The sequence below is a fragment of the Amblyomma americanum genome, chromosome 1 (genome assembly GCF_052857255.1).
Source record: "Amblyomma americanum isolate KBUSLIRL-KWMA chromosome 1, ASM5285725v1, whole genome shotgun sequence".
In the NCBI taxonomy this organism is placed as follows: domain Eukaryota; kingdom Metazoa; phylum Arthropoda; class Arachnida; order Ixodida; family Ixodidae; genus Amblyomma; species Amblyomma americanum.
This window is the reverse complement of record NC_135497.1, coordinates 125,931,981-125,958,985: the sequence shown is the minus strand read 5'-3', so window position 1 is coordinate 125,958,985 and position 27,005 is coordinate 125,931,981. Positions and strand designations below refer to the sequence as shown.

At 50.7% G+C, this 27,005-nt stretch overlaps 1 protein-coding gene across 6 annotated transcripts in view; it reads left to right on the top strand.

The window, feature by feature from the left end:
- The first annotated feature begins 1,273 nt into the window (after positions 1-1,273).
- LOC144113626 (uncharacterized) overlaps positions 1,274-27,005 on the top strand; it is a 46,962-nt gene continuing 21,230 nt past the window's right edge. For 2 of the 6 annotated variants that reach the window (XM_077646794.1, XM_077646791.1), the window contains exon 1: positions 1,274-1,447. Coding sequence is in view for 2 of the 6 variants with exons in the window: in XM_077646790.1 (XP_077502916.1) it covers positions 1,670-1,721 (52 nt within the window). In the remaining 4 variants the exon portion in view is untranslated. Of the gene's footprint in view, positions 1,448-1,556; positions 1,722-24,505; positions 24,674-27,005 lie in introns of those variants that run through there. The other 4 variants (XM_077646790.1, XM_077646789.1, XM_077646792.1 and 1 more) reach the window with 4 other exon arrangements.

Sequence of the window (27,005 nt, the reverse complement as noted above, 5' to 3'; positions counted from 1 at the left end):
ATGAAATCTATTTTCCTGCAATCTTATTTTTGTGCGAAAACGAAAAGCAGGGGATTTTTTTCCTGCATCTCCCACGATGATCGCCGTCTACTCTTACGTCATTGCAGACTACTTTTTTTAATAGTAACCAAGGCTAAGAAGCTGCCTCAACCTGCACAGATTACAGGAACGGAAGCTACTTCTGGAATAACTCCAATACCCGAGTAGCAGCTGCACGACCTTGGAGGCAGGAAATGTACAAGAAGGCCCCGTCATTCGCACTTCCTGCGTATTAAGTAAATACTTGCAAGAGGAACAATGGACCTGCTACCCCTTACATCCTGAGCACCTGAGAAGGCTCGCTCCGGAGCATGCATGAGGTTGCATCATGAGACACGCTGAGCGCAAGGTTGAAAACAAGAGCCAGTCGAAGGCTATCCCTTGGTGCATCAAGAGCTCAGCATCTTGTCCCTTGTGCCTCGAGTGAAAACCTGCTCAACATCACCAAACCCTCCACCCAAGTCACATGGCGCTGTGTTTCGCTCGGGCGGCGCGCCCTGAAGCCATCCGTGGGCAGGAGGTAAGGGCTTCTTTACCCCCGGGCTGAGGGTTGTCCGGCCGTTGCCACCAGTTAACTGCGCTCGCTGCTCCGGACAGTAGGGCTAAGCGATGTACCGCGCGTTTGAAGACTTGCCCCCAGGGGCAGCATTCTGTCTGCTTGTGCGTGACAAACACGCCGTGGAGCGCAGTAGAGGTCGTGGCCCCTGGAATGCAAGAGTGCTGGAAACTCCCCCTCCCATTATCCTAAGGGAACCCACCGGCCACTTTCCTTGTCACCGCTTCGCGACGCCAGTCAGTCGTTTGTCCCCGCGTTCGACGAAGAGACCACTTGCGAGAGGTCGCAAAGAAAGAGCAATGATGGGGCGCCCGGTTGCTGTCAGTTTTTTTTGTTGTTGTTGTTTTGCTGCTGACCGAGGTGGCGTTTGCGCGGACCCTCCTCCCCAGCTGCAGTGGGTATTGTTCCACGGGACCGGGGGCCCGCGACAAAGCTTCATCTTCCTGCTGCTGTCGGTGGCGGGCGGGGGGAAAGCCCGGCCGGCCGAAAGTGCTACGCCGCCGGCGGGCGGCCGCGGATTCCGGCGGAGTTCTCGCAGACTGGCTTTCTTCGGCAGCCGGGAAAAAGTGGCCTCTTTAAGGAGCCGGCCCGCCAGCAGCAGCAGCAGCAGGGGAAGGGGGGACCCGTGACGTAGCCGGAAAGGGGCCTTCCTCCTTCGCGCCGACTCGCTTTCGGCGGGCGGCCCATTCGCGCTGCGCTGGCGGCCAACGTCGCGTACGCCGACGGTAGCGCGCGCGCGCCGGGCTCGCCCTCAAGGATAGCCGCGACGTCAGAGATCAGCGCTCGCGCGCCGTCGGGTCTGCCGGCCCACGGGACGACATGCGCCAGCCACGCGGCCTGCGCTGAGTACAGGTGAGAAGGCGAGGCCGCGCCGATGGCCTCAACTCTTTTGCTGAGCCACCCATCATCGATGATCGGCGCGTTTCTCCCGTTTCCGTCTCTCTTGCTCTTTCCAGTTCACTCGCTTCGCCTAACCACTAAAATTCACGTCCTGCCTGCCTGCTAGCCTTCGAGCGATTAGACCAGTATAAAATAGAGCCGCCTCTTAAGCGGCACTTCCTCATTCATGCAAGCATGCTTGCCAAGCCGATGCTGTCCTCACCGCCGACGCGATACTGGACCGCAGGTACGCCGTGATGGCCAGCTTTTCATTTTTGGCTGACCCGTTCGGTTGAGCACGTACTTTTCTGAAAAAGTTTCCCCGCCTGCCTGGGATGGAGGCCAGTACGAATCAGGCGCGCGGTGCGTGATTTGCCGTACCGCGCTTTGCGCGCGGCTTCGAATGGGGACATGCCCAGTGAGATATCGCGCCTTCACTTCCGGAGAAAGCGGAGCCCACGAAGAGAGAAAGTGCTGCGCGCGGACGGGGCCGCCACCGCGCTGCCTGTGCACCCCCCGCCCGCTCGCTGTCGGAGTGAACGTCACTGGCTTGGCATCACCCGCGTGCTTTAGAGTGATAAGTGTGTTTTTGAACCGATGTGGTGAGGCAGTGGTGGCCATATTTTCATCCTCAACATTCTGGTGCTCTTCGCGCCTCAGGGGTGAAATTAACTATTGTTTGTTCGTAATTTCCCTCCTTAACAGGTACAAATAATTATAATCGCTCTGGAGATGGCGTATGCGTAACGTGCGCAGGCGGCAGACTTCTCTCTGTGTGAAACATTTCTGTCCAAGCCCTTAGTGGTCGTTCTCTCGTTCTCAGTGCAAATGAGACTTCGTACTCATTTGCGCTGCGTGCGGGAGCACGCCAGAGGGGGAATGGAAGCGCGAAAAAGTATTTGCACTGGAAACTACAGAACGGTTTTCCTGTGTTTTTATTGTAGTTTTAGACCACTCCTGACGAAATGCGCGTCACCAAATGTTCATTGCGGTTCAGTTTCCGTAAAGGAGCCAAATCGGCTACTACACCGAACTCGAAAAATTTGTGCCACGAACGGCGGGAATTTCGACCTATCACACTGGTGCAGTGTTATTGTTCACCTTCAGTTCAAATAATGCTTTCAGCCGGGGGGAAGAGATTCTCTGATGTGAAATTGTTTTGGTTTTATGGCGTTTAACTTCCCAAAGTGACTCAGGCTATGACGGGCGCCGTAGTGGAGGGCTCTGGAAATTCCGGCCATCTGGGGCTCTTTAATGTGCACTGACATCGCACGGTACAGGGGCCTCTAGCATTTCGCCTCCGTCGAAACGCGACCGCCTTGGCCGGGATCGAACCCACGTCTTTCGGGTCAGCAGCCGAGCACCATAACCACTGAGCCACCGCGGCAGCTGGTGTGAAAATGGGGGAGGAAAAGTTGTGCAGGGCGTGTCTCTCTGTCTGTGCGAACAAAATTCAGTTTAGAGCTTGCCAACAAGAAAGGAACGGAAGTTTTCGAAGTGCTCTTTCAGTGCACATATAAACAGTCTTTTGGTTCCCGTTATTCACTTGCTGCGAACACTGATGTCCAAACTTTCTTTCTTTTCGCGACTTTTAAGTGCCTCTTCCGAGCGCGCGACAAACAGCGAAGAGCGAAAGAGCGAAGCTTGTCTTCAGAACGGCCTCGATGTCTCCCCGAATAGCGACGGCGAAAACGCCCCTCGTGAAGAGCGTTCTAAATCGACAGACGCCGCACTCCTGAAGCTCATCCCCACACTCTCCTCACCCTCGCTCAAAGGCGCAGATGCGTGCCTTCCAAGAAAAGATGATGTGCAAAAACGGACGGGCCGGTCCGGCGTAACGATTGCGCATCTTACGACACCCACTGACGGGCTTGCGTGTCTGCTCGCCGCCTTCTGTCATTCGCTTTCGTTTCGTTTTGTCTCCTCATCCCCCTCTCCCTATTTGCTTTCTTTTTCGGCAATCCCTGGCCGGCTGGACAGCTGCTGCTGCCAACGCATGAGAGCTTTACGTAGTCACGAGTGAACGAGTTACGTGAGTTCCGGGTTCGCTTGAGGGTACAAAACAGAAGGGAGAGTACGCGCGACCCAGAAATAATAGCAATAATAATCGCAAACAGTAAAAAGAAAAAGAAGCGAACACAGCAAACGAGAGGCCGCGAGCTTTCTCCCCTGACGGGACGAGCGCCCAGTGTCCACTGCGGTTCGTTCGGGCGGATATTTATGGCATGGTAATGCCGAATGCCGCGAACAGCCCGCGCTCTCGGCCGCCGGCGTTTGTCGGGAAATGTCGGTCAAGCCGGCGGCGGATCGCTTGTCGCCAACCGCTTTTCCGGCTTTCCCTCCGGGGCCGCCTTCCAAATGACCTGGAGTCGTTCTGTCGGCGAATTTTTTTTTTTCTCCGCGGAGAGTTCGTAACGCGGAGTGATGATACCGGGGATGTTTCGCCGATCACGCAGAGGCAGAAGCGTGAAACGGTTATAGTGCGTCGCTGATGGTCCCGAAGGGCACGGATTTTGTAGCTGGAAGCGTTCTTTCATCGTGAGCGCAAAGCTGCGAAGGCGCATAATGAAAATACCTGCAGGTTTTATTGCTAGTGGATACCTTTGTCGTGACACAAGGGGGACGATGTAGCTGAACCGCACACTTGAAACTCTCGCCTCCTAAGCATTTCTGTGCTATACTAAAGTGAAATAGTATAGGGCCCCTCGCAGTAATACCTACCCGCTTGTTCAGCGCGGTAAGCTCTGCTGTTTTAACCGGGGCACCTCCAGGTAACAACGGATTAGTATGCCATGACAGTGCTGTTGAATTCGTGACGTCAAACGTGACGATTTATGGCCGTGCGTCATGATTGGACAGGCCACGCGGGGCGGCGCTGCCGCGGCTTTTCTGTTTTTTTTTGTCGTTTTCATATTTCGTCTGTCATTCTATTGTTCAAGAAACACTCTAAAAAGCAAAATCAGTACCAAGTCAAGACGTGCCGTGCTTTGTGATGTTGTGAGCGTTGTTATTTATTGCAATGTGCGGGGCTCACTGAGACAGTCGGCTTGCGCGTCAAAAATTCGTACCCGCTTGCAGTGCAGGAAAGCTGTTCGGTGAGTCGGCATTGATATACTTATTGGTTGCGCTATTTTATCACTCGAAGTTTTATCTGGTGGCACAGTGCGCATGTTTCGTATCTCCGAAATGTCTGTGAACTCGTACTGACTATATTGCATTCAGTTTATGGTCGGTTTAACGTCTCCAGGTTTGGGTGTTTGTATATTGTAGGAAGCGGCCGCTAGAATTTGGTTGTCTGTTCCACAAAAGATCGGTATCGTGTAGCCGAGGTAAGCGATACATTGGACAGACCCGCAAAGCTATTCAAAAACGTCCGTGCATGTTCGATTCGTTTGGCACTCGAGGGCGTCTTAAATGTAGTCTGGCTGGCATTTGCCACTGGCCATCGCATGGGTGCTGCCCATTCCAGAACGGATGTTGCTCACCAGGACATACGAAGCTTAGTGCATATGACCCCTGCATCTTTCCACAGCACTGAGGTAATGATACAGAGCGGTAGGCACGCAGTGTGTTCATTTGTCGAATTACATAGTGACAGGCGCTTACCCTTTGCTCCTGACCATTTAGTAGTCCCGTTGTCCATACTTAATTAGCTGTAATTTATATGGCCAGTTCACTCACTACCTTAGGAATTGGAAGAGCAGTGAGAACAATAGGGGAACAACAGGAGCATTATTACACGGCGGCTGCAAACCCGTGAAGGGGCCTTCATGCTCTCGGAGAAAAAGCGCAATTTGTTCTTCTTTCAGTATAGCTGCAGTGAGCTTGAACGTTGCGGCGAGAATGAGCTCGAACTACTGTATTGAGATTATGATTCGCAGCGTCATTACTTTTTTCGCCGCCATTAACAGAGAACTGAACGTAAGGTACAGCGGTAGTCGTGCATGTTACGTGATCTTTCTCTACAGGGCTGTTTGCCCTGAAGTACCATATTAATGCGTGTTTTTCTAATGCACTTGATGTAAAAAAGTATCATTTATTGGTTTGTTCGGCTTACAAATGACAACGTGGGGTCTTTCGTTGCTGTGCGAATTTTTTTTTTAGCATGTTTGCAGTGCAGACTGCTGGTTCCATCGCCCATGTCTGTCACGAGCTTTGCGTACGTGTAGCCACATAATATTATATTGGCATAAATTAAGGTAAACTATTACGCCGGCGTCTTGGTACGCATAGAACTCGGTAAAAAAATTAAGGAATTTCGGCACTTCGTGCCATAGCTCCCTTTGCGAAACTAAGGCGGTCAGCTTCCCTAAGAACTAAAACCCATTTACAATGACGGATGTGAGATGAGTGAGCTGTGTGCTGTCGCAAAATGTGGTTGCAGAAAAGTTCTCGACGTGCCTACATAGACCACTATCAGAGTGTGGTATATGCCATGCACGTTAACATTTCTTCTTAATTTAGTTGATTTTGCATGCCCTAGTACAGAGCGAAGAGCAGAATGCGTCTTGTATACTTTCAAATTTCTCTGCTTCGGAGGGAGTGAGAAAGAGAGGTCCAGACAGCGCCAGAAATGCGTCATTCGCTGCGCCAAACGGTCCGGAAGTGTCCATTTGCATTGCAAGGTCGCGACGTACAGTACGACGCAGGATGTACTATTTTCGCCGTATGGCATGATGTCTATCTCGGATGGCCAGATAACAAAAAGGTAAAGAGCGCGAAAGGCCACTGCTATGCTCGCGGTCAAGGATAGAAACCCGACTCGCAACCCGTACACCTTGATTGCGTATGGAAGATGGAGGTAGATTGGCGATAGCGATCTGTCTGGCAGGGCAGGATGTATACGTACGGCGTCATAACACACGTCACTGATCTCCTTTTCTTTTAATTACTGTAGTGTAACAGCGTCGAGACATTTATTTCCAGAAAGACAAAGACTTTCGTCATTCCATTTACACTTTTTGTGCTCTTTCCAACGTGGAATATGCCAGCAGTTGTAAACGAACAATGTTTGATACATGTCTTTGGCCCAGAAAAGTCGGTCGGCCAGTTGTGTATGTTATGCCTCAAGTAACGTCACTCGGACACGGGATAATCTTGCATGTTTTTGTAGGGCGTTTGTCGAGGCATATTCAGGGGCAAGAAAATAGTTATTGTAATAATTTATTTTATATTTACTAATAGTTTTTTAATTATAGACACTTAAGAAAAATGATTTCAACGAAGACGCAGCAATGCGTTAAAGAAGCTATGATGCCAGAGCTGGAGAAATCTGATGTTTTTTTCTCTAACAATTTCACGTCGTTTGGTAGATTGAACTGGTGCAGAAGCGCTGTCTCAGGAATCTTCTGGTTTCGATTTTTGGCTGATACGTGCTTGGTTGGCCTTACGAGGTTTTTGTTTCTGCTTTACTAATGAGCAACGGATATTATTTTACGTGTCATTGTGTATTGAAAACACTGCTGTTGTTTCACCACTGCTTAGAGAGACGCTGAGGTCAACTCCATCCAATTATTCTTCCAAGTAAAAACTGATTCTCTGACTGTTTCTGGCCATGTTGGCGTTTATCTGGCAGCAAAAGATGAATTTATCGGTGAGAAAATCGGATTTAAGAACCTTCCCGCCAGTCGATCGGGACGCCCCCACCGACAAGGACGGGTTTCCACCGTTTGGAAGTGAATGTCTGTGTAGCGTAGGCTCAGGAATCCGCACAATAAATCGGTGTCAACGCACACATTTTACTTGGGGAAACGACCGGTGATGGCGACACCTGCATGTATTTCGTTGGCTTTTTTTTTGTCTTTTCTAGCTTTTAAAAATTCCGCCTCCGAAGAGAGTTGTCTCTTTGTAATTAGAACTCAGTACCCTATATCAATAGGGCCAGCTTCTATTTCTCGTCAGTATCCCTTTAAATTTCACAGTTTTGGTGAAGCTGAGCTTGAAAGCCCACACTGCGAAAATCAGCTCGTCATCTGAAAGTAAGTTATGCTGCGTTTATTGGCGCGTAAGTAACAAAGAACATCATGCCCAAGGCACGGGGTCCAAGTATCTAAAAGTGACGACTGTTCTGTTCCGTGCTAAATGGCGGTGTGCGTATGGTAAATGACGTGTTGCGTACCTCAATCGCGACTTTTCGACTGTACAAAGAGGTGAGGAAAGTATACACGACGGAGGACGTCAAAACTGTATCCCTCGTCACAGGCTTTCTGCTGTTTCGCGGGCCACTTCGTGTAAACAAAAAGAAAATCCGGCATGTTGAAAGAAAAATACTGTTCGTTTGTTTCGAACATACATTAAGTTTGAATACAGGCGCTGAAATAATAAGAATAAAATAATGCGATGTGCATGAGAAGTCCACAACGCTATGAGAAAGGACATCCCTAAGTGCAACGCCTGCTTGACGTTTTGGTTATCATCACTTGCTGTGAGAATAGTTTGCAGTGCTTTGCATCTCGCGTCGAACGCGTTCAGGCAGCTCTTATACTGCCCTGCAGCTTCGCAAAACAGAAATGACGCTCTATTGAGGCGCTTATACGCGAAGACGAAGTTGCCGTGACCTCTCGAGCGCAAGTTGTCGCTTCTGAGGCAACTACACCCACGGTGCTAAGAGCAGCGAATGCTCGACATGTTTACTTTTTCTGAGTGCATAAAGGGTATTGACCTCAGAAATCAACAAAAGTGTTGCAACTTCAGGAAATGAGTTTAGCATTCTTGGTATCTCTCTGTTAATATATGGGGCATTGTTTTAAATTTGTTTATGCGCCAAAATCAGGCGACGTTGAAATTGGCGCCGGCTACTCGTTTCCGCATTAAAGACGAGAGAGAGAGAGAGAAAGGAGCAGCGACGTTAATCCACTGGCTGAAAAAAAAGCAATAACAGAGCTCGGTTCGAGTGCAGGGTGGAGCCCCACTATAGCGTTAGCTTGATGTATAGCTTGCAGAGCTGATATGTGGTCAGTCTCTATCGGACGGTCTTGAAAGGTCTCTTGGACTGAGCAGTCTTTATCCGTTGTTCCCAACTGACGGCACGTTTGTCAGACACATACGCGGGCAGCGCCGTTAGCTGCGAAGCACTTTGTTCCGCTTCTCCATCTTCTTTCCTCATTTCATCCCTTGGCCCCTCCGTGCTTTCGGGAGTCCGAGTCCGTGGTCGGAATCCCTAACTGTTCTCCTTGCAACCGTGATGTGCCCTGGGCGCAGGCCGTTCCTGGCCGCTGTGGGAGCAGAGCGCACCTCGGCGCTCGGGCGCTGTTGCATTAAGTGTGACAAAGAGCCGCAGAGCGATCGAAACAACGGGCGGCCAACTAGCGGCGGAGCAGCGTGCTTTCGCTTTCTTGTCACGGTTTCGCGACGGTCGACGTGGCCGTTCACCCGGCGGGGGAAGTGCTCGCTACCTGGGCCGCGGATGGTCGGATCTATTACGCTCGAGGCAGTGTCCTCCCTCGCTACACGCAGGCCCCTAAGGAGCACACGGCATGGCGCGCCCGCTGGCGGCGAACCCTCTCGGAACGCGTTTGCACTGCCCTCGTCCGCCGGGCACTGCGGCAGTTCGAATGCGTGTGCAGCAGCAGAGGTTTCCATCGACGTGTGATGCGTTGCAGGCGGCCAGCTAGCCGTCGAAAGCCGCCATTTCTGCCTTTTCAACTTCTGCGGAGCTAAGTACGGGCATGAGCGACATTCAACGTGTCATCCCTATTACCACGGCGTCGCTTGAACGTTTGGCAGTCGCTTCTGAAATGGCTGCTGGCAAAAACAAAAGAAGGAGGTGACGCACTTAAGGGCCTCCAGCTTGATTACGAATTCGTGCCGGGTTTACAATGCAACTTTGCTCTTGGAGAAACCGCCCTTGCAGGGTGGAACGACCTTGGCCCTTGCGAAGTTTTCTCGCCGGCAGCACTAAGTGCACTTTCCTCTCGCTGGTACTGTCTGCAGATAACGTAACACCCGGGTTCGTCCACCCTAATTAGGGTGGTGTACGACGACGAGGGTTTTTTTTTTTTCTTGAGTAGCGAAAGCAAATAGCCGTGACATTACACGACGCACTCGTTCCGCGAACAATGCTGAGGAAAAGTTAAGACCCCTCTTCTTTTATTCAAAACACGGGAGCATTTAAAGAAGAAAATTGCCATTTTTGCATCAACATGCACACTCGCTGTCCATCATTACTCGCGAGGAAGGCGCGCGATGAAAATTCCTGCGCGCACTCACCTCGTAAGCGCCCCGCGCTCATTACGAGCGCGCAGCAATTCTCCTCTGTTCAAGTAACAAAATAACGCTTCCTAGAATGCCTAACACGCGTCTCCACTTATGGCACATACTTGTTGGTTCCTCTCGCAGCAACCAGAATTCTGACGAACTAGCAGTTTCACACCGCGAGCGCATTTCCGTCCATTCTTCATTTTCCCTTTCCGTCACACGGCGTCCCAAGAATGTGGGGGATAGGGGCGGCTATAAACACGCGGCTTCCCCCGTAAGCGGATCATCCTCGGCGGCCGACCTTGTGCCACAAAGGGCTAATCACCGCGCTGGTCTTAATGACGCCGCGTGGTGCGATGCGCAGACGAGGGTGCATGCCTCGCCGCCAGGGGAAGACCTCACCCGTGCCGGCGGCCACGCATGGCGCTCTCAGCCGTCAGCGGCGCATGAACGCTCTCGGCGCCCCTGCATTCTTCCCCTCGAAGCACGCGCAGGACTACTCGAGGAAAAAACGTCAAGGTTGTCGTCGCTCTTCCATTTTTCCGACTCCGGATGAGCCGCAGACGGAAGACCGAGCGACACATCCATCCTGGCATGAAGGGGCAGAAAAAAAAATTACATAAAAGAGGCAAGATTCTTTCGCCAGATAGTCGCGTTCCCTAAAACATGTTGTCGCGCTTGGCGCTCAGCGAGGCGTGGTGCCGAGCAGGTACCTGCGCTGCATAACAAGCCTGTTGTTCAGCCCACGCAACATGCAAATGAGCGGCGACGGGCGAATGGGAGACAATGACGTGAATCACTGCCGCCGCTGTAAACCACGGGCGCAACGCACGTAACCGCTGGCGTCGTACGAGCTCACGAAGTCACCGCTTTCGCTTCCTCATCCTCCGGTTGTGTATACCACGACGCGGTGATTGCATGATCTCTTTAAAGTGACATTTGTTGTCACATTCAAAGGTAGTCATTGTCGCTTAGACGGCTTTCTAGCTCTGTTCCGCCTCATAATTAATGGTTCCTTGTAGTTACGTTCCAGAGGATAACCAGGTCAGTCAGACTGGCAACCCAAGATGAAAAAAAAAAAACATCGAAGGACCACCGTAATTTTCGCTATGCAGTCCACGTACTAAACATGCTTAAATGTTGAAACCTTGAACTTTGCGGAACAGATACTTAAGTGCGGAATATGCGGAATATATTTTTGATGCCGCCGAATATGGCAAGAAATTCCCTACAGTTTTTCTACTGCGAGGTTTTGTGATACTTGCGCTGTGTGTGCGCGTGTATTTTGATGCGCTTGTTGCACACCTGGCAACTGCATGTTGTGTAACGGTGCGGACAATCTGGTAAAATAACTTTAGTAGCAAACATTGCGTCCAGGGGACTATGCGCCGGGAGCAGCCTGTATATCGGAAATTACGGTAGTTTTAACGGAAAAGCAATTTAATGGCCCTGGCTCGCGCGAGAGCAAATGTCTCGTCGCAAGAATCCCCCTTCTCGGTTCTGCCTTGTGTTGAATTACAAAAGCAGAAAGACTGCTTTAAACCAGTTTTTAGCATTAACATTATGCATAATATGCTGCGCACATAAAATACAAGAGCCGGATGCGCAAAGTACTTTTATTTAAGTTTGGTTAGTGTCTGCTTGAAGACCGTGCGCTGTCAAGGGTGGTCAACCGCGAGGTGATAATGGAAGTGCCAAGCAGTCACAAACCGAGGTCATGTCTAACAATCTTGCTTACTGAATTCGGGTCCTGAACAGCGGCGGTATGTACCAACCGCACATGAAGACAACAAGAAACGTTTTTTTCATCAAGCAGAGTGTTTCTGCTTTGCCCCTTTTGTAACGAGGGGCACATATCAATAGCCTAGTGCTATGCAAATGGCCAGCTAGAGAGAGAGAATAAACATTTAATTGTAAAAAAGAAGACCGGAGCGGAGTGTGGGTGGGGTCCTCAGTCCAAGACTCCAGTGGCTTCCGCCGACGCTTTGGCGATGGCGACAGCGCCTCCTGGTCTTCCACGGTGCCGCTGGCCAGTGTCACCTCCCACTGCTCCAGCGTCGCGTTGCGCGGCTTTAAGGGGTTCGGTTTATCTGAGCATATCCATGCAATGTGCGTGAATGTCGGAATACCACCAAACCAGGGACATGTATATGCGTATAATGTTGGGTGAATGCGGTGTATGTTGTGGAGATTGGCGATAGTGAGTGTTTGGATGTGTCTCAGGTGGTATGGGAGTCCTCCGGGGAAAGTTTTTTTTATGTGGCGGAGGGTATACAGACGCTGATTTAGCCGGAGGGGCACTGGGCGGGTTGAAAAATGTACTTAAACCCGCATTACAACCGTGTGCGGAAACTTGGGCGGGCTGGTGATTTTCATGGCCGCAGTAAACACAGTTTGGTATACAATGATGAAGAAGGCAGAAACGCAGCCACAAGACTGCGAAATTTACTAAATATAAAGAATGCGCAGATGGAGACGCGGAAGGGAGCTTTGTGCTAGAAATATAGTGCATAAGTGTGGAAGCTTGGGCGAGTAAGCGGTTTATTGCTTTAATAAACGCAGTGCGCAAACACAGCCCGGCACCTCCTTGTCTTTGCATTTTTTGGTGCGCTAGCACTAAGAACCCCCCCCTCGCCACTCACCGATTTCGCCACTGTCTGTCTGGCGACTCGGGTTGCTCGGCAACAGCAAGCTTGGTGGGTCTCACATTACCCCGGTGGAAGCATCTGCCGTCGCAGGGCAGTGGCGCATCGCTTAAACGTTGCACCACTGCGCCTAGAGACTGAGAGGTATGAGACCTATGAAAATATAGAATGACCGATTCCGCATATATGGACATTAACCCGTTAATATCATCGCGTCATACCCTTAAGGCGGAGCTAAAGTATCCCCTCCAGTTTTAGTGCGCTAGCACTAACGACCCCCCTCACCGATTTCGCCGATTTTTGTGTGAAGCCTGCTTGGCCATGGAAACCGAGCCCCGCTAAATTGTCCCCTCATTTTCCTTATTCCATTCCCTTGTTTTTCGTGTCTTGTTTATTTTAGCTGTTTGTCACCCTGCTTCTGCTGCGTGGGATATTTTATTTTTTATTATTTTTTTTGCCGATGGCATTTATACGCGTACAGCATTTGCAGAGGGACTGGGCGAGCAAAAACCTTTGCCGCTTGTCGGAGTTTGACCAGAAGACGGTGGAGAGGAAGGCTTCAGCCCGGCTGGCCCGTATTCACCACCTTCGCCCACTATTTCGTTATGGCACCATTCTCCAGATTAATAATTGCTTGAGCTGTTGCTTCTCATCCTGCAACTCGCGCATTTCTTTTTGCCCCGCAGTCATGCGACTGTATTGTCATATGTCATAAGGCCCTCTTATGTATGATCGGTTTCGGCTCAGCCAGCGTTCCGCCTTGTGATTCTTTCTCAAGTCACTGGCAATCGCGACTATGTCGCATACGTACGCCCAAGATTCACGAACTGCTTGCTACGTACTATGTGTTGCTCGCAAAGTAAATTTCGTGAAAATGCGCAAACTTTAAGGTATTTAACACAATTTTCCGCACCTACTCAACACATATGTGACAGCTGCAACAATCACGATATAGCCAGGACACAAGTATGCCAGTATTTTCATTAAATTTAGTGTGCTAAATATTCCGCCTGGAATATTTAGGAATACAACTTTTTTTGCTGCCACTTCTTAACTTTTTGGTACTTGAACTCTCTCTTAAAGTGAGAAATAGGCTTTCTTGGTGTTCTGAAATCGAAGCGAATATACTCTCACCCCCCGTTAACTTAGGTAGGTGGTGGCCAGTAATCAAATCCGAGACCTTGACTAGTATACTGCAAAGTTCAAGTCATCACGAGACCATTTAGCAGGGCGACAATCGCTACCTGCTACAAGAGCGTGTTTTTTGTTGTTGTTTTCGCAGTGTGATTGCGCTCACATAGCGACCGAAAACATTTCTAGGGCTTTGTAGTACATTCCGAAAAGGCGTTCTCTTTAAATGGTATAGGAAGTCATTTCGACCTGCTTCGAACCAGTTCTTATAGGCCACACTCTGAAATTATTTTCCACTAGTCCTTTCGACTGTCACGTGCTGGCAGCCACTTCCCCTTTGCTATTAGATGCAGCGCTGTATTATGGCTTCGCTTTTGTCCAGGTGTTCGCATAAGATGCACAGGGGCCGAAAGTGTCATCCAGGTACCTCTCTAATCACGCAGAACACGTGGGTGGCGGAATACACGTTGTTATCATCATAGAGTAGTGCAGTGCCGGAAAGAAAACATTCGTGTTTCGCCGGTAGTAGTGCCCTATACTTGGAAAGGACTGCATGCACACTTGACGGTTCTCCCTGCTTGGGTTCATTCTGAACTGTTGAGGAAGAAATAATAACTCGGCGACATAGGGTTTGTGTAGTCGCGGGTGGAAGCCGATTTGCACGCGAACCAATTTCACAACGCCAGGCGAGCATGTCGTGTCCGCATCACACGCTTCGGCCGGTTCAGACAACGGAAAGGTGTCTGCGCCCGAAAGAGATTCAGCATTCGGAACAGCGACTGTGCATCTGCCATTTGATTGCCAGTTTGCTGTTCGAGTGCAAGACTTGCCGGCACCCGAAGTATAGTTTATAGAAAGAACGATCGCAAGAACTACGACCCGACGGCCAGGCAGCTTCTGAAACTATAGTCTCGCCAGGGTTAGTGAAAAAAAAAAAAAACGTCGCGTTATCAGATAAATTCCCGCGTCGCCAGTATAGTCTCCCAGCGTGTGCGCGTGCCGCCAATGGCCCGATTATGGGAGCGAATTTAAGCGGCAAGCGGTATGTGGCGCGAAAAACAAACGCAGGGCATTCGCGCGTGATCACCGCCTCGGTGGCGCTGCCGTCGATCGAAGGCCTCCAAGGCTCCCCACGGCGCGCGTCGGTCGCGCAGCATAGGCGACCGGCCTTTCTCTCTTTGTTTATCGTTGCCAGTGGAAGGGGGGCCCTGTTCGTGCCTGTGAATCGCGAACAGAATCTGCCCGGCTGACACAGGTCGAGCAAGGGGAATGAGTCGCAGTGGCAACGTAAGCCCTGGTAACAGCGCCGTCACCATTACGCCGACGTGCGCCTGAAAGATGTTATCTGAGATCGGGAAGATAACCTCGGGCGTAAGGAGCGAAAGTTCTCGTTCGCCAGGGACATCGTGCTGGGGCGGTAGAAAATGGTTTGTGCTAAATTACACTCGACGATAAAGGACCCGGCCCAACCGCAGCAACGCGGATCATATACGTACTACATGCTGGCGGGAATGCAACTGGCGGCGCTCTCTTTGGCTGCGGTTGCGCTTGCCTCCCTGTTCACGTTCTCAGCAAAAACCGGCGCCGAACATTCGCTCCGGCTCTTGGGGCTTCATCTGCTTGGATTTGCCCGCTGATTTCCATCTTAATGCGCTATTTTCCCCCTCTCGTCAAGTGCGGTTGCGCTCATAAGGCGCCTATAGATTGTCACTGTGCACTTAGGACGGCCATCTTGCTGGGCGCCACTACTCAAGACAATTATGTGGTTTTAGAGGGCCCATGTTTGTGTTCTAAGTATACACTGATTTATTGGCCGAATCTCGTTTAAATTCACGAAATGTTCTTATGCGCCGCAGGATGCCGTGGTATTGTGGGCAAAATGTATACTTTTTATTTGCTAGCAGGGAAATTAGGCATGTTTTGTGATATAAAAAAATTGTAGAGCCCAGCGATTTAATCAGCGAAAGCTGCCATAGTTTTGGTTCAGCCATTTAGGTCGGCATTTGGCTCTCGAGTCTACATCTTCAGCTGTAAGAGAAAGCCCAGTTGTGTTAAGGCGAATCAGCGAAAACTAATCCGGCTCTCTCCTCTCTCCTCCCCCTCTCTCCCTTCTCTCCTAGATGCGGGCAGGGGATTTTCCTCTCTTCATTTTGTCACCTGCCAACCGTTCCAGGTGGCGGCTACCTGCCACGGCAGGTGGTGGTCATTGAACTGATTTACACTCTGTTAACTTATAATAAATTAAGGTGCGATAAGTTAATTTACTAAGTAATTGAGGTCGTACGGCTGACTAGTTTCCACGGTAGAATGCGGAACTATATCGCTAAACCAAAACTATGACAGCTTACTCTGTATAAGAATTTGAGGAGATGAGCGTGCATTTTATGACGGGTTTCAAATCGCGCCATGCGCAGAATAAAATGTTGTAGCCTTAGTTCTGTTAAACTCGCATACCGCACAGAACAAAAACGGGAACCAAAACAGCGCCTTGCAAAAAAAAAGAAAAAGAAAAATACTACTGAACCACTTCGCCTTCTAGAAGGCCGGTCACGGTGCACCCTGACCCCCGAAATAAGTTTACTTCCGGCAAAAAGCACCCCCCAAAAAGTGCAGATATGCACACGAAATTTTGAGTGAAACTGCTGCCGATAAGAATTCCCTCCGATTGCCAATAGAAGCCCCTGTATTCAATCGAGGCTTTTGTCTTTTCGGTCTACTACCACCTACGCGGCCATGCATACAGTGCGCTGCACGTAACCACGTACCTATGTATGTGCGCTTTTAAAGATGGGGGTGCCCTCTATTGCTATCGATACCGAGGTGAGGCAAGCAGTGCGGACCCAAAAGTATTGCCGCGAACTCCGGACGCACGGTTTCATGGCTGTTCACGTTTTCGTGGATGCGCACTTGTCTCTTAAGCATGCACTGATACACATGTGGCGTTCGGCTGTCTCTGCAGTTTGCTCAGCTCAAGAGCATCTCTGTTCGTCTTCAGTGGTTTCGTATACAGGGTGTCCAGGATAACTTTAGCCAAAGGTTAAAAGATAAAATATTTGGGGTAGGCCAGGGAAACCACTTACAACTACCAACCAGCTAGCTCATCATAGGAATTTTTTTGTTTTGCAATTATTTAATTAGCAATTAAGCTAAATTTTCTAAATGCGTAAATATTGACATTAGGCAGCAAATGTGAATAGCAAAGTTAGAGAGCACCTTCAGAAACCGCCATTCTATTTATTTGCGATAAAAAAAGCCTGACGCGTCTCTTTTTTCCGAGCTCCAAAGAAAGCCCGCGAAATACGAAAAAAAAATCACTTGACTAGCGCTTCGCAAGCCACGACTGTGCTGATCTCAATCCTGGCTTGAGTGAACGAAATCAGCTGCTGGCATGGCGCGACGACCCCATTGCTCCGGCAGGCCGATATGTCGACGGTGGTTGCGACGCCCGCGCGAGCCAGTCTGCAAGCGCTATGCTGCAACTTGCACCATCACGCTTGCAGACTGGCTCGCGCGGGCGTCGCAACCACCGTCGACATATCGGCCTGCCGGAGCTTGCACCGTCACGCTTGCAGACTGGCTCGCGCGGGCGTCGCAACCACCGTCGACATATCGGCCTGCCGGAGCAATGAGGTCGTCGTGCCTTGATAGCAGCTGATTTCGTTCACTCAAGCCAGGATTGAAAGCAGCACAACGGTGGCGCGCGATTGCAGTAGTCACGTGATTTTTTTCGCATTTCGCGGGCTTTCTTTGGAGCTCGGAAAAAAGATTCGCGTAAGGCTTTCTTTATCACAAATAATTAAATGAGGGCTTCTGAACGTGCTCTCCAACTTTGCTACTCACAATCGCTGTTAAAGCCAATATTTACCCATTTGGAACATTATCTTAATTGATAATTAATTAATTGCAAAACAAAAATTGCCTATTATGCCCAAGCCGGTTGGTAGCTGTATGTAAGTGGTTTCCCTGGCCTAACTCAAATATCTTATTTTTTAACCCTTGGCTGAAGTTAGCCTCGAAACACTGTATGTTGTCTGCAGCCACTCATTCGGCAAAGTTAAGCTCGGGGACCACCTTCTACGGACTGTCTGGGCTGCTATTCAGCGAAGTAGCCAGGGCAGCGGTAATCATATGCCTCCACTCCATGCTGACTATAATTACTGAGCGCTTTCTGACCACCTTCTACGGACTGTCTGGGCTGCTATTCAGCGAAGTAGCCAGGGCAGCGGTAATCATATGCCTCCACTCCATGCTGACTATAATTACTGAGCGCTTTCTTCGCCATGTTTACTTGCCCGAAGAAACTACCCTTTCATTAACGCTGTTTGGGATGGTATCTCACTCTAAATGAAAATAAAAGTTTTGCTCCCTCATTCGGCTGTGTGACGTCAGTGACGGGGGCGACGATGTGGGCGTTAAGCTGCATGTAGCCAGGAATTGATTCTGTTAGTACGAAAACAAGAAAACCCGCTCTGCGTGCCTCTTAGGTAATAATGTGTGCGCGTAAACTGCCTCCAGTCTGAGCGATGAAAGTAATCCGGCCTGCAGAACCCCCAAGTAGGGGTGGCCTGGGTCAGCGCTCTCATCTCGCAGCAGTGGAGGTGAACGGCCCTCAGCCGCTGACGTCCGACTCCCAAGGCCGCGGTGGGGCCCCTCGGTTGAGTGACCGTGAGTGTGTTTGCCTTCGATCCGCGGCTGCCGCGAGCCGCGGCCTTCCGCCTATTCCGGTCAGGGCTGCCGCGGGCCGGGGAACATCGCCGGCGCCGCCCGGCACCTTTCTTCGCCCGGAGCGCCGCGGCCCGTCGCCCGTCAAAAGCGCGTGTGTCCCCTTTCCGAGCGCACGACCCGGGACACGGCTTCTCGGCCGTCGTGGAACGCCGCGGTGTCCGCCGCTGAATGGCGTGGAAATGGGCCTCACGTGGTCCGCCATTGTTGTACCGAAGCGTTACCGTGGGCCAGCTTCATGCCCGCTTCGCGGAATGACACGGCGCCGAGAAGCAGCACAAGCGGCTTGGGCCGATGCTGACTTCCGGCTGTTCTGTTTTGCGCTCAGACCCTAACATGAGGCGTACCAGCGGGGAAAGTGCGTTGATACATTTGCGCGAGAATGTAACTAAATAATGTAGGTAAGAACGGCAGTAGTGCGGGTCGCAGCTGTATATTTTAAAGAATAGAGCAATAGTGTCTCCGCTAGACGGATGGAAACTATGTCCTGTAACGTGCCATGACGAAAACGTATTAATTTCATGCTTTGAAAGACAAAATATTTTCATTATGAAGTTATTTTCATTATGAGTTATGAATATAACTTTGAGGTGAAGTTCCCGAGTCATTTAAAATCGATAGCAACAATAATAATCATAGGTTTTTCTTTTAAGAGCGTCAGTTCTTACTCATCACTTTTCGAGATTTCGTGGGTTCTGCTACCACCCTTGACCACAGCGCCATCTATGGCAGCAACTACTCTTCACGTTTCGAGATTTCGTGACGTCTTCTATCACCCTGAGATCAAAGCGCCATCTGTGGCTATTACTAGAAAACAGCGCATCTCACATTGAGACTTGTAGCGCCATCTGCAATAGCGTTGTAGAAACAACCACCTGCCGCGTGCCATTGATGATGGCACGGTCCAATATGGTGGATAGAGGTGGAAGTATGTATGACATCAGGGGACGAAATGGAGGCATAGTTTCGCTTTCTCGAATCCAAGATGGCGGCCATTAAAATTGGTTGTGCCCTTTCATCTCTTTCCCCCTCCCCCTCATCAAAAATGTCCTAAAACGGGTCGGAAAACTCTCCGGCTAGTGGACCGCTATACATCTATACATTCGTTCCGCTGTATATACTCCGACAACAACGGGCACCCCCCATCCGGGGACAGTTGCATACTGAATTTGGTAGGCAAATAAAACCCTATGAGTTGTGGTATACAAATAAAACCGCAATTAAATAATAGGTAAACTGTAATCGAAGCGTTACCATATCGCACCGCAAGCCGAATTCTAGGCCCACCTTGACCCCCCCCCCCCCCCCCCAAACGAAGCAAATTTCGTTTGGGACTTATCTTGAGAGGGCGCAACTCGACAATGGGTAGACGTGCATCGAAATTTCTCTGATAGATGGCGCTAGGCGCCGATCGTTCCGCTAGGCGGCGTGCGTGCACGCGTAGCCGAGCATGGTGGCAATCCACCCCGTTTCATAGGGTATTACATTCCGTTTCTCGAAACGAGCGGCGTGTTCTTCTTCGCTTTGTTCATCTAGTAAACCAAACAGCTAACGCTCGTTACTTCAACGTCTTCCAGACATTGGCGGCCTTATTTTTGCATGCACGGCAATGACACAGAAGTCGTTTTGTGTTTGTGACTACACGGAAGTTTGGCTGTAAAAGGGATGACTTCGGAAGAGGGGTGACGGGAATAGTTTTCATTCCACCTCTGAAGTATAGTCCCTACGAGTGCACCATTCCCCAGGCCTCGCCGCTGAGGCAGTGCATAGTGACTATATCGGAAGAGTTCTCCTCAACACCGATCATCCGAGGTATGAATCGCAATACATCTCTAAGGCGCGATCCGTGATTGGCTAGCGGCTTCATTATTGTAATTCCTGATTGGGCTATGATTACTTATCAGGGCTCGAGTGCCAGGCAACCGTGCCATGCTTCAGTACGTCAGACGCCCACCTAGCACGCCTATGCACTTCCGGCGCAGCAACTTCCGCTCATGGACGGCTCGCGTTCCGTTCTCATGAGTCGCACATGTTAGCGTGTGCCTCGACGAGTAGCTCCGCTTGGCGTCGCTGCCGGTCTGAGACTTGCGGTTAACTGTGGCTCCAAGTCCCTTGCGGGAAGCCGCTGTTCGTACACGTTGCTTGAATGCAACCAGCTGAAAATAAATACAACATACAAGAGGCTATCCGGTGCTGCTTTATCTGTAGGTGGTACCTTTCTGGCTGGGTTAACAATGTTTCAAAAGCACCGGCGCATATTAATCTAGGACCTCAGGTTGTGGAAATTATTCCGCACGTTTCCACTACGCCATCCCTCATAGATCATGTGCAGCCTCTGGACGTTAAACCTTACAGACTATTGCCACGCCTTTTAGACTGCCACAGCAGCTAATTCTTAAAATTTAAGCAAAAAAGGATTACACCAATGGCGTATAGGCAGAACTAACGTAGCAAGCGCACCAATTGCTATTCACGGCCTTCCAGATTTATTTCGTGTTCTCTGCATGCAAGCATCGTTATCTTCCTCGGTGCAATGTTTTATTCCTTCCGCAGATTTATTCTTTGCAACTGGCAATCCTGGACGAGCCATTGTGGCACGCTTTTTGTTTCCTTGGGCGCTGCACATGTCTTAGAGGAATCAGATGTATCCCCAAGCATCGGGCAATTGGATTCTTCCGAAGAATCTAATAGCGTTACGCTTGAGCAAAGCATTGACACCGTATGACTGGAACATAAATATTGCGCATCCCCGCAGTGCAGCATTATAACAACATTTTTTGGGACCTACTGGAGCAATGTATTGTTCAGTCGATTTTGCAGAGTCAAGCTGGCATCACTGCGATAGGCCACAAAGTTCTTAAGCGGTGTTTGTAGTCGAACTTATAATCGAGAACAGGCTCCCACAGAATTATGCATAGGCCGCCGCTAAGCGGCAGCAGGTGACGTTAGTAGGCAAGGCCCCCGCAATTGTTAGGTCGCTGAGCAATTGTTAGGCTGAGCCGCTAGCGCAGCGGTCTTGGGGTCGAGACTCGAGAGGTCGGCAGTTCGAAACCCGGATCAATCAGCTGTTCAAAGTTAACTTTGTATCGTTCGACGGCTGGTAATGGACAATGCTCGGGTGATTATCGGTGGATGATTGCTTAAAACGTGTCCGATCTCGCCCGCAAGCATTTCGCGTTTAAAACATTGCACGCATATTATTAGTGTTATTAGTGTTGTCATATTTTGTTCGCAATCTGATAGTGTGTAGTTACAGGAAAAATGATAGGAAGGATGCCGCCGGCCGCACCTGATCTGGGCAGCCCGGTACGGGGAGATATGAAGGGAATGAGAGCGAGATGGCAGAAAGAAAAGTGCAAAAAGAAGGGCGCGAAAAAAGGAGCTATTTAGAGGGCTGTATTCAGAGTCCAGCAGCTGAGAACACGACGCTTTACTGCTCGAAGAAGGCTGTCCAATGGCCTTATCACCGGTGCGGGCGCTGCGGAGATTTAAGAAGTACTTTGATTTGGGCTAGTTGTTTCATATCTTGAAAGAAGTTAGGACGGCGCTAAAACGACAACGACAAAGAGGCACGAACACCCGTCCTGTTGTGTTCGTGCCTCTTTGTCGTTGTCGTTTTAGCGCCGTCCTAACTTCTTTCAAGGAGATTTAAGGGTTACGTCATCTTGACAACAAAAGTGTCTTTTCTCCTTTCGAAAGCCCCCTCTTTCCTTTTTCTTTTGTGCTTTCCGAGTTGACGTTGAGCTTTGCCCTTGGCGCCTTTCAGGTGTCAACAAGGCTAGCTTCGTTCCGCGCGTTACGACAGGCAAAAGGTGAGGACGCGCTGCATTTCGAGTTGCTCTTGAGCGCTTGCCACTAGCAAAGGAAGCGTTCTGTTTGTGGCACCGTCGCCGTTCGCGGCTGGCGTCAAAACACTGTGCTCCCATGAACGCCCTTCCCGAAACCAAACAAAAGAACAAGACAGCTTCAAGCTAAATTCACACAGGCATGCAAACGTGCGTTCATGTTTGTTGGGCTAGCAGGGTGAGAACTCCCGACGCGTGAAGGTTGAGTCTGTTCGGTACTTAAAGTCACCATTACCGAAAAAAAAAAATAAAGCGCCGCACAAGCTGCCACAAAGATGCCTGCACACATTGCGTGACGTCATTGCAGCGGCAGATTTGTGAATGTAAATTACCGTGAAAGCACGCACAGTGGCTGGTGACGCTGACGCGTTTTGTGCCAGGTGTACTGATATCTGTCCCGCTGGAAAGCGACGCGAATTTTTCCAGAAGCTGTACTCCGAAGAAATCTCCTTGTCGGAGACCTCTTTTGACTACATCGTTCGTGCGTTGTAACTGATGTAGAATATTCACACAGAAAAGTTACTTACGGGGTTTAGAACATCAAATAAATGAAGTGATCTTAAGCAAAGACTCACTTCGTGAGCACAAAGTATACACTGAAAACATTGCGCTATACTATAACGTACTTTACACCCGTATGTGAGCAGCTCATGGAGTCGCCGGTGTCACCTTTGCTGCGTTGTGATAGCAAAAAAAAAAAAAAAAACGAGATGCCCTTTAACTTTTCACCGTTGTTAAAGACAAAAATGACTTGCTAATGTTTCACTGAGTAATCAGTGCACTGCTGGAGGCTGCAGAAATTCCAAGAAAGTGCGCCGTACTTTCTATGCCTAAAGACTAACTCTCTGGGCCGGCCTATTTGTGCCAGAGCGGAACTTTTAGGAAGAGGAGCATTAGTGAATTCTTTTTTTTTTTAATCGGAGTTGGCTGTAGTTCTTTAGCTGGGACCTCGCTTCTACCAGTCAGAACACGCACACGACCTACTCTTGCACGGTCAACATATTCGTTACTTTCGCACAATGCGGCAAGACAGAGAAAGCGTGGGAGGAAAGAAGTGTTATCAGTTCTGCTTTCGTGCTATCCTCACTTGCTTGAATATATCATTAAAAAAAACAGGCTGCAGTTACGAGGTGCATTATCATGGAAACCTTGCGCCAGCGTGGATGCGCTTTTAAGCAGCCTCCTCTTTTGCACAGTGTAAAGCCGAGAGAGACCAATCCTGTACGTGGGACACTGCGACCTGTAACGTCTCTTTTATCGACTGTAGAGGGGAGGACACTAGAATGAGAGACCTTGCCATATTAATAATGTACGCAGCACCGCAGGGCTAAACGTATACAATCGGACCTCTTTGCAAGCCATCGCAGTACGCAGTCTGAGCGCTCATGGGCTCTGAGAAAAGCGCATGGCCAGGCTCACCTTGAAGCAAAGTCAGGAGCCTCGAATAAGCTACGGTTTCATGTGAACGGTAGCATCTAGACGTGTATTATTCATTGAGGCAGCAAGTGCCCAGAAGTTAGTCCAGAAACGTGCTTTCAAGACAAGTAGCCTTACGCTTATTCGCACTCTCGCCCCTCGTCCCCTCTTAACCTCAAGAAAAAAAAAAGACCAACAAAGATAGCCATGCGCTGTGCCGGGTGTTGATATTTGTAAAATACAAGTAAAAGCACTGCCTTGGAAGTAACTTTTCACGTCGTTGCTTTGCGGGCTTTACTTCCTCGTGTTTCGGTATACCTGCGTGTTAAAAAAAAAGTTGGGGGGAGGCTCCGAGCTGCCTACTCTGCATTGCATACATATAAATGCCCCCCAGAGGAATCTATCAGCCGCGGAAGGGTCGGACCCCGTTTGCGCCAGCGTAATACTTGGCGGTGCCAGCTGTGAACTCTTGCGTGTATTTGGTTTCCACCCGCCGTAAGCGGGTAAAAGCAAGAGAGATGACGCACTTGCGCTGCCCAAGGTTCACCGACAGGAAAGCAGAGATGCAGGAATGACGCTGTCGTTTTTTCTTCCTGAATATATTTTCCCACCCTCCCCACCCCCAGTGCACCTTTTCTCGGATGTGGGCGCCTTCTCAGAAGCTCCCGTCCCTTGAGAACCCAGCTTCGCTCTTGGGCGAAGCCATGGCTGGGCACGGAGAGGGGCCAGTTGGGCCCCTGCCTCTAGTACGGTGGGGGGGTGTTTGTGGAATCCGCGGGGACACGCTCCTAGCTGCCTCCGTCGGAGCACCACCGGTCAAGGACGGGTTACCAGATCGAGTCATGCCCGGGGCGATTCGAGGCAGTCTATACGGGGCCGCCCTCTCCGCACGCTAAATAATGAACCGATTGCCCAAAGACACACAGGCGTGCAGAAAATACGGAGTAGAATTATCGACGACCTCGTCCCGGTTGCCACCGGCTGCGCACCTTTTCTGCTTTCTTTTTCTCGTCTGTACTCGCCTCCTTTCTTTCTCACTGGCGGTGGTTGTGTGCCCTACGATGACGTGTGTCAGACGGAGGAGGACGCCTCAAGGGAGCGGGTTCATGAGAGCGCCAAAGCAGCGGGCTGCGTTCCCCGCCTTCGTTCGCGGCTCGGCAGTTGCCGCCGACCAGGCAGCCGTTTTTTCCATGCGCGCTTGAGGAGAAGAGGTTTGCAGACGTCGCGGAGCAGCTGCTGCTCAGGTGAGCGATGACAGCTTTCTGGGACGCGACACTGCTGACACGGTCGGCGTGCGCGGCTTGGCGCGCATGGCTGGAAGCGTGTAGGCAATGAGAAAGCCAAGTGTTTTCACGAGTATTTTTTTCCCCACTCTTTATCACGGCAGTCTTCATAACCAGCAAGCATTCTGTTATCTGAGAAATGTCCAAATAGCAAAAGGACTAGTCGGTATGGAGAAAAAATTCTCACGTGGCACGGCGCTTGCAGGCGACAAGACGTCGTCAGTCCCTGAAGTCTTAGTGGCAGCTTGAACTGCTTGCTTTGGGCTTAGTCGCAGTGTATCCGCAAGCAGGCTGAAAAGAAGTCGTCTTCATCGTATCTTTGCAGAGTGCTCTAATTTTGGCCAGAACCAGATTGGAGCCTCTCTGGGAGCATACAACCAAAGAATGCTCACATTGCTACAACTGGGAACCTCGCTGGCAACGTTGCGCCCTGGTTGCGCATTGTTGTGAAATTCTCGAAAAACAAAAATGTGCGCTGTGAAGTAAGGATCACGGGTCGCGTGAATGCATTTCTTAGTGCCAGTTGCACTATGACGGACCATTTGTATTTGCGACTTCGGTGCTGTCAGGCTACATGCTGTTACGTAGAAATGCAACACCTCTTAACGAAGCACATAGCTCGTAGAAATGTGAACCCGCTTGCGCGGAGATACCACTTCCACTTATAAAGTGCTGGCAATGGGTTAGTCCCTACAAACTTTCTCGAGCCCTCCGGTCTCGTCCGTTCGTTTATTCAGCTGTCGTCGAGCCGGGACATGTGTGCCGAGTTGCTTACCGTCTGTTCGGACGACGACAGCAGCGCTCCAGTGGCGCTGCTTGCGACGGCAGGGGGGGGGGGGGGGGGGGGGTCAGCGAACCCGTCTGACGCCGGTAGTTCCTTATTACGGGCAGTCTTCCTGCCAGTGAAGACTGCCGGCAGGTCGTATCCTCATCCGAGATCAGAGGCTCTATTTTCCTTTCTAATAAGCCCGGTCCCACCCCGCAGCTATAGCTCGATAGCTATTTTCGACTCCATTAATTCTCGCGCCGGCCTTTTGTAGTGAGGGGGAACTGGTGCGGCACGCTATAGATTCTTGAGCGTTGTCCTCTCACCGAGCTCGTACGCGCCGCCTTGCACGTATACAGCCGGGCTCGGGCACTGGATCACAGAAGCGCCGAATTCTCTGGGTGCCCGCTAAGCTAGCGCTGTGTGTCACATGGCATGCTCGCATCGAAGCGGAAACGGAGTGCCTGGTTGTAGCGACTGATACAAAGCAGGCTAATATGTTGTTCTTGACTGAGCATAAGTTGCGATTGCGGTGATATGAGGAGGGTATGCCGCGGTTAGTTCGAACGTCTCGCTTTCTTTAGGTTATTGTAGCCATACTTGCCACCAGCTGTGCCTCATTTCTGCTCTGAGTGCTATATCGCGAACAAATAAGGGTAATCGCCGGTGCTGTAGCGGATTGTCATTGGTCATTTACGTCACTTTCAACCCCACTGCACCGTGGCTGCTGCTGGGCAGTGCACTGCGGCTGGCATTGTAGCTCTGGTGCTTCAGACCTTTGGAGAACGACTCTGTCCCTCGCTCCTTCCGCACTTTGAAGCTCCAGGGGCGCTCGCCTGGTGATTTGTAACCAAGGCTGTACAGCCGTGGTTAAAAGTCTTCGGGTTTGCTTTTGAGTCCTATGGTGAAGTTCTGTGGGTACCCCTAAAACTCTAGAGAATGTGACGGCGAGGGTCCTCCGCACCCGTGCAGACGTTTAGAGCTTCAGGAGTGCCATGAGCTCTCCACTACATGGCGCCAAGGTAAACCAAGAAGCCCGAAGATTTCGAGCAAGGGAACCGCAGTGATGGATAGGAGCGAGCTTCGGGCACAACTGAACCCATAGAAATGGTTTCAACACAGGCAGGTGCGCAGCACGGTGGGCGTGGTTTGGTATTCGTCCCATTCCGGGACTGGCACTTTGCTCTCACGACTTGCACGATGGTCGAGAAGCGCGCCACACACCTGAGCACACCGCGGTTCTTTGGCCGAGAGCTTCCCCCGTGGGGTGTTTCGCTCCAGTTCTGGAGCCATCCGGAGCCCACGCCGCGGCCGTGCGACGGAGTGCCCCTCGCGCGGCGGCCCCGATTCTTGGCGGGGCAGGGCCGAAGCCTTTGGGTCCCAGTGTCCTCCTTGCGGCTCCAGCAGCCCGGCCGAAAGCGAGAGGCGGCCCGGTCGGATGGGGGCTTCCAGGCGCCGATCTGGGTCACAGGAGCGTTCCTTTCCTGTTCGGCGGCGGCGCTCGCGCACGCACGCACAGCACGCGCG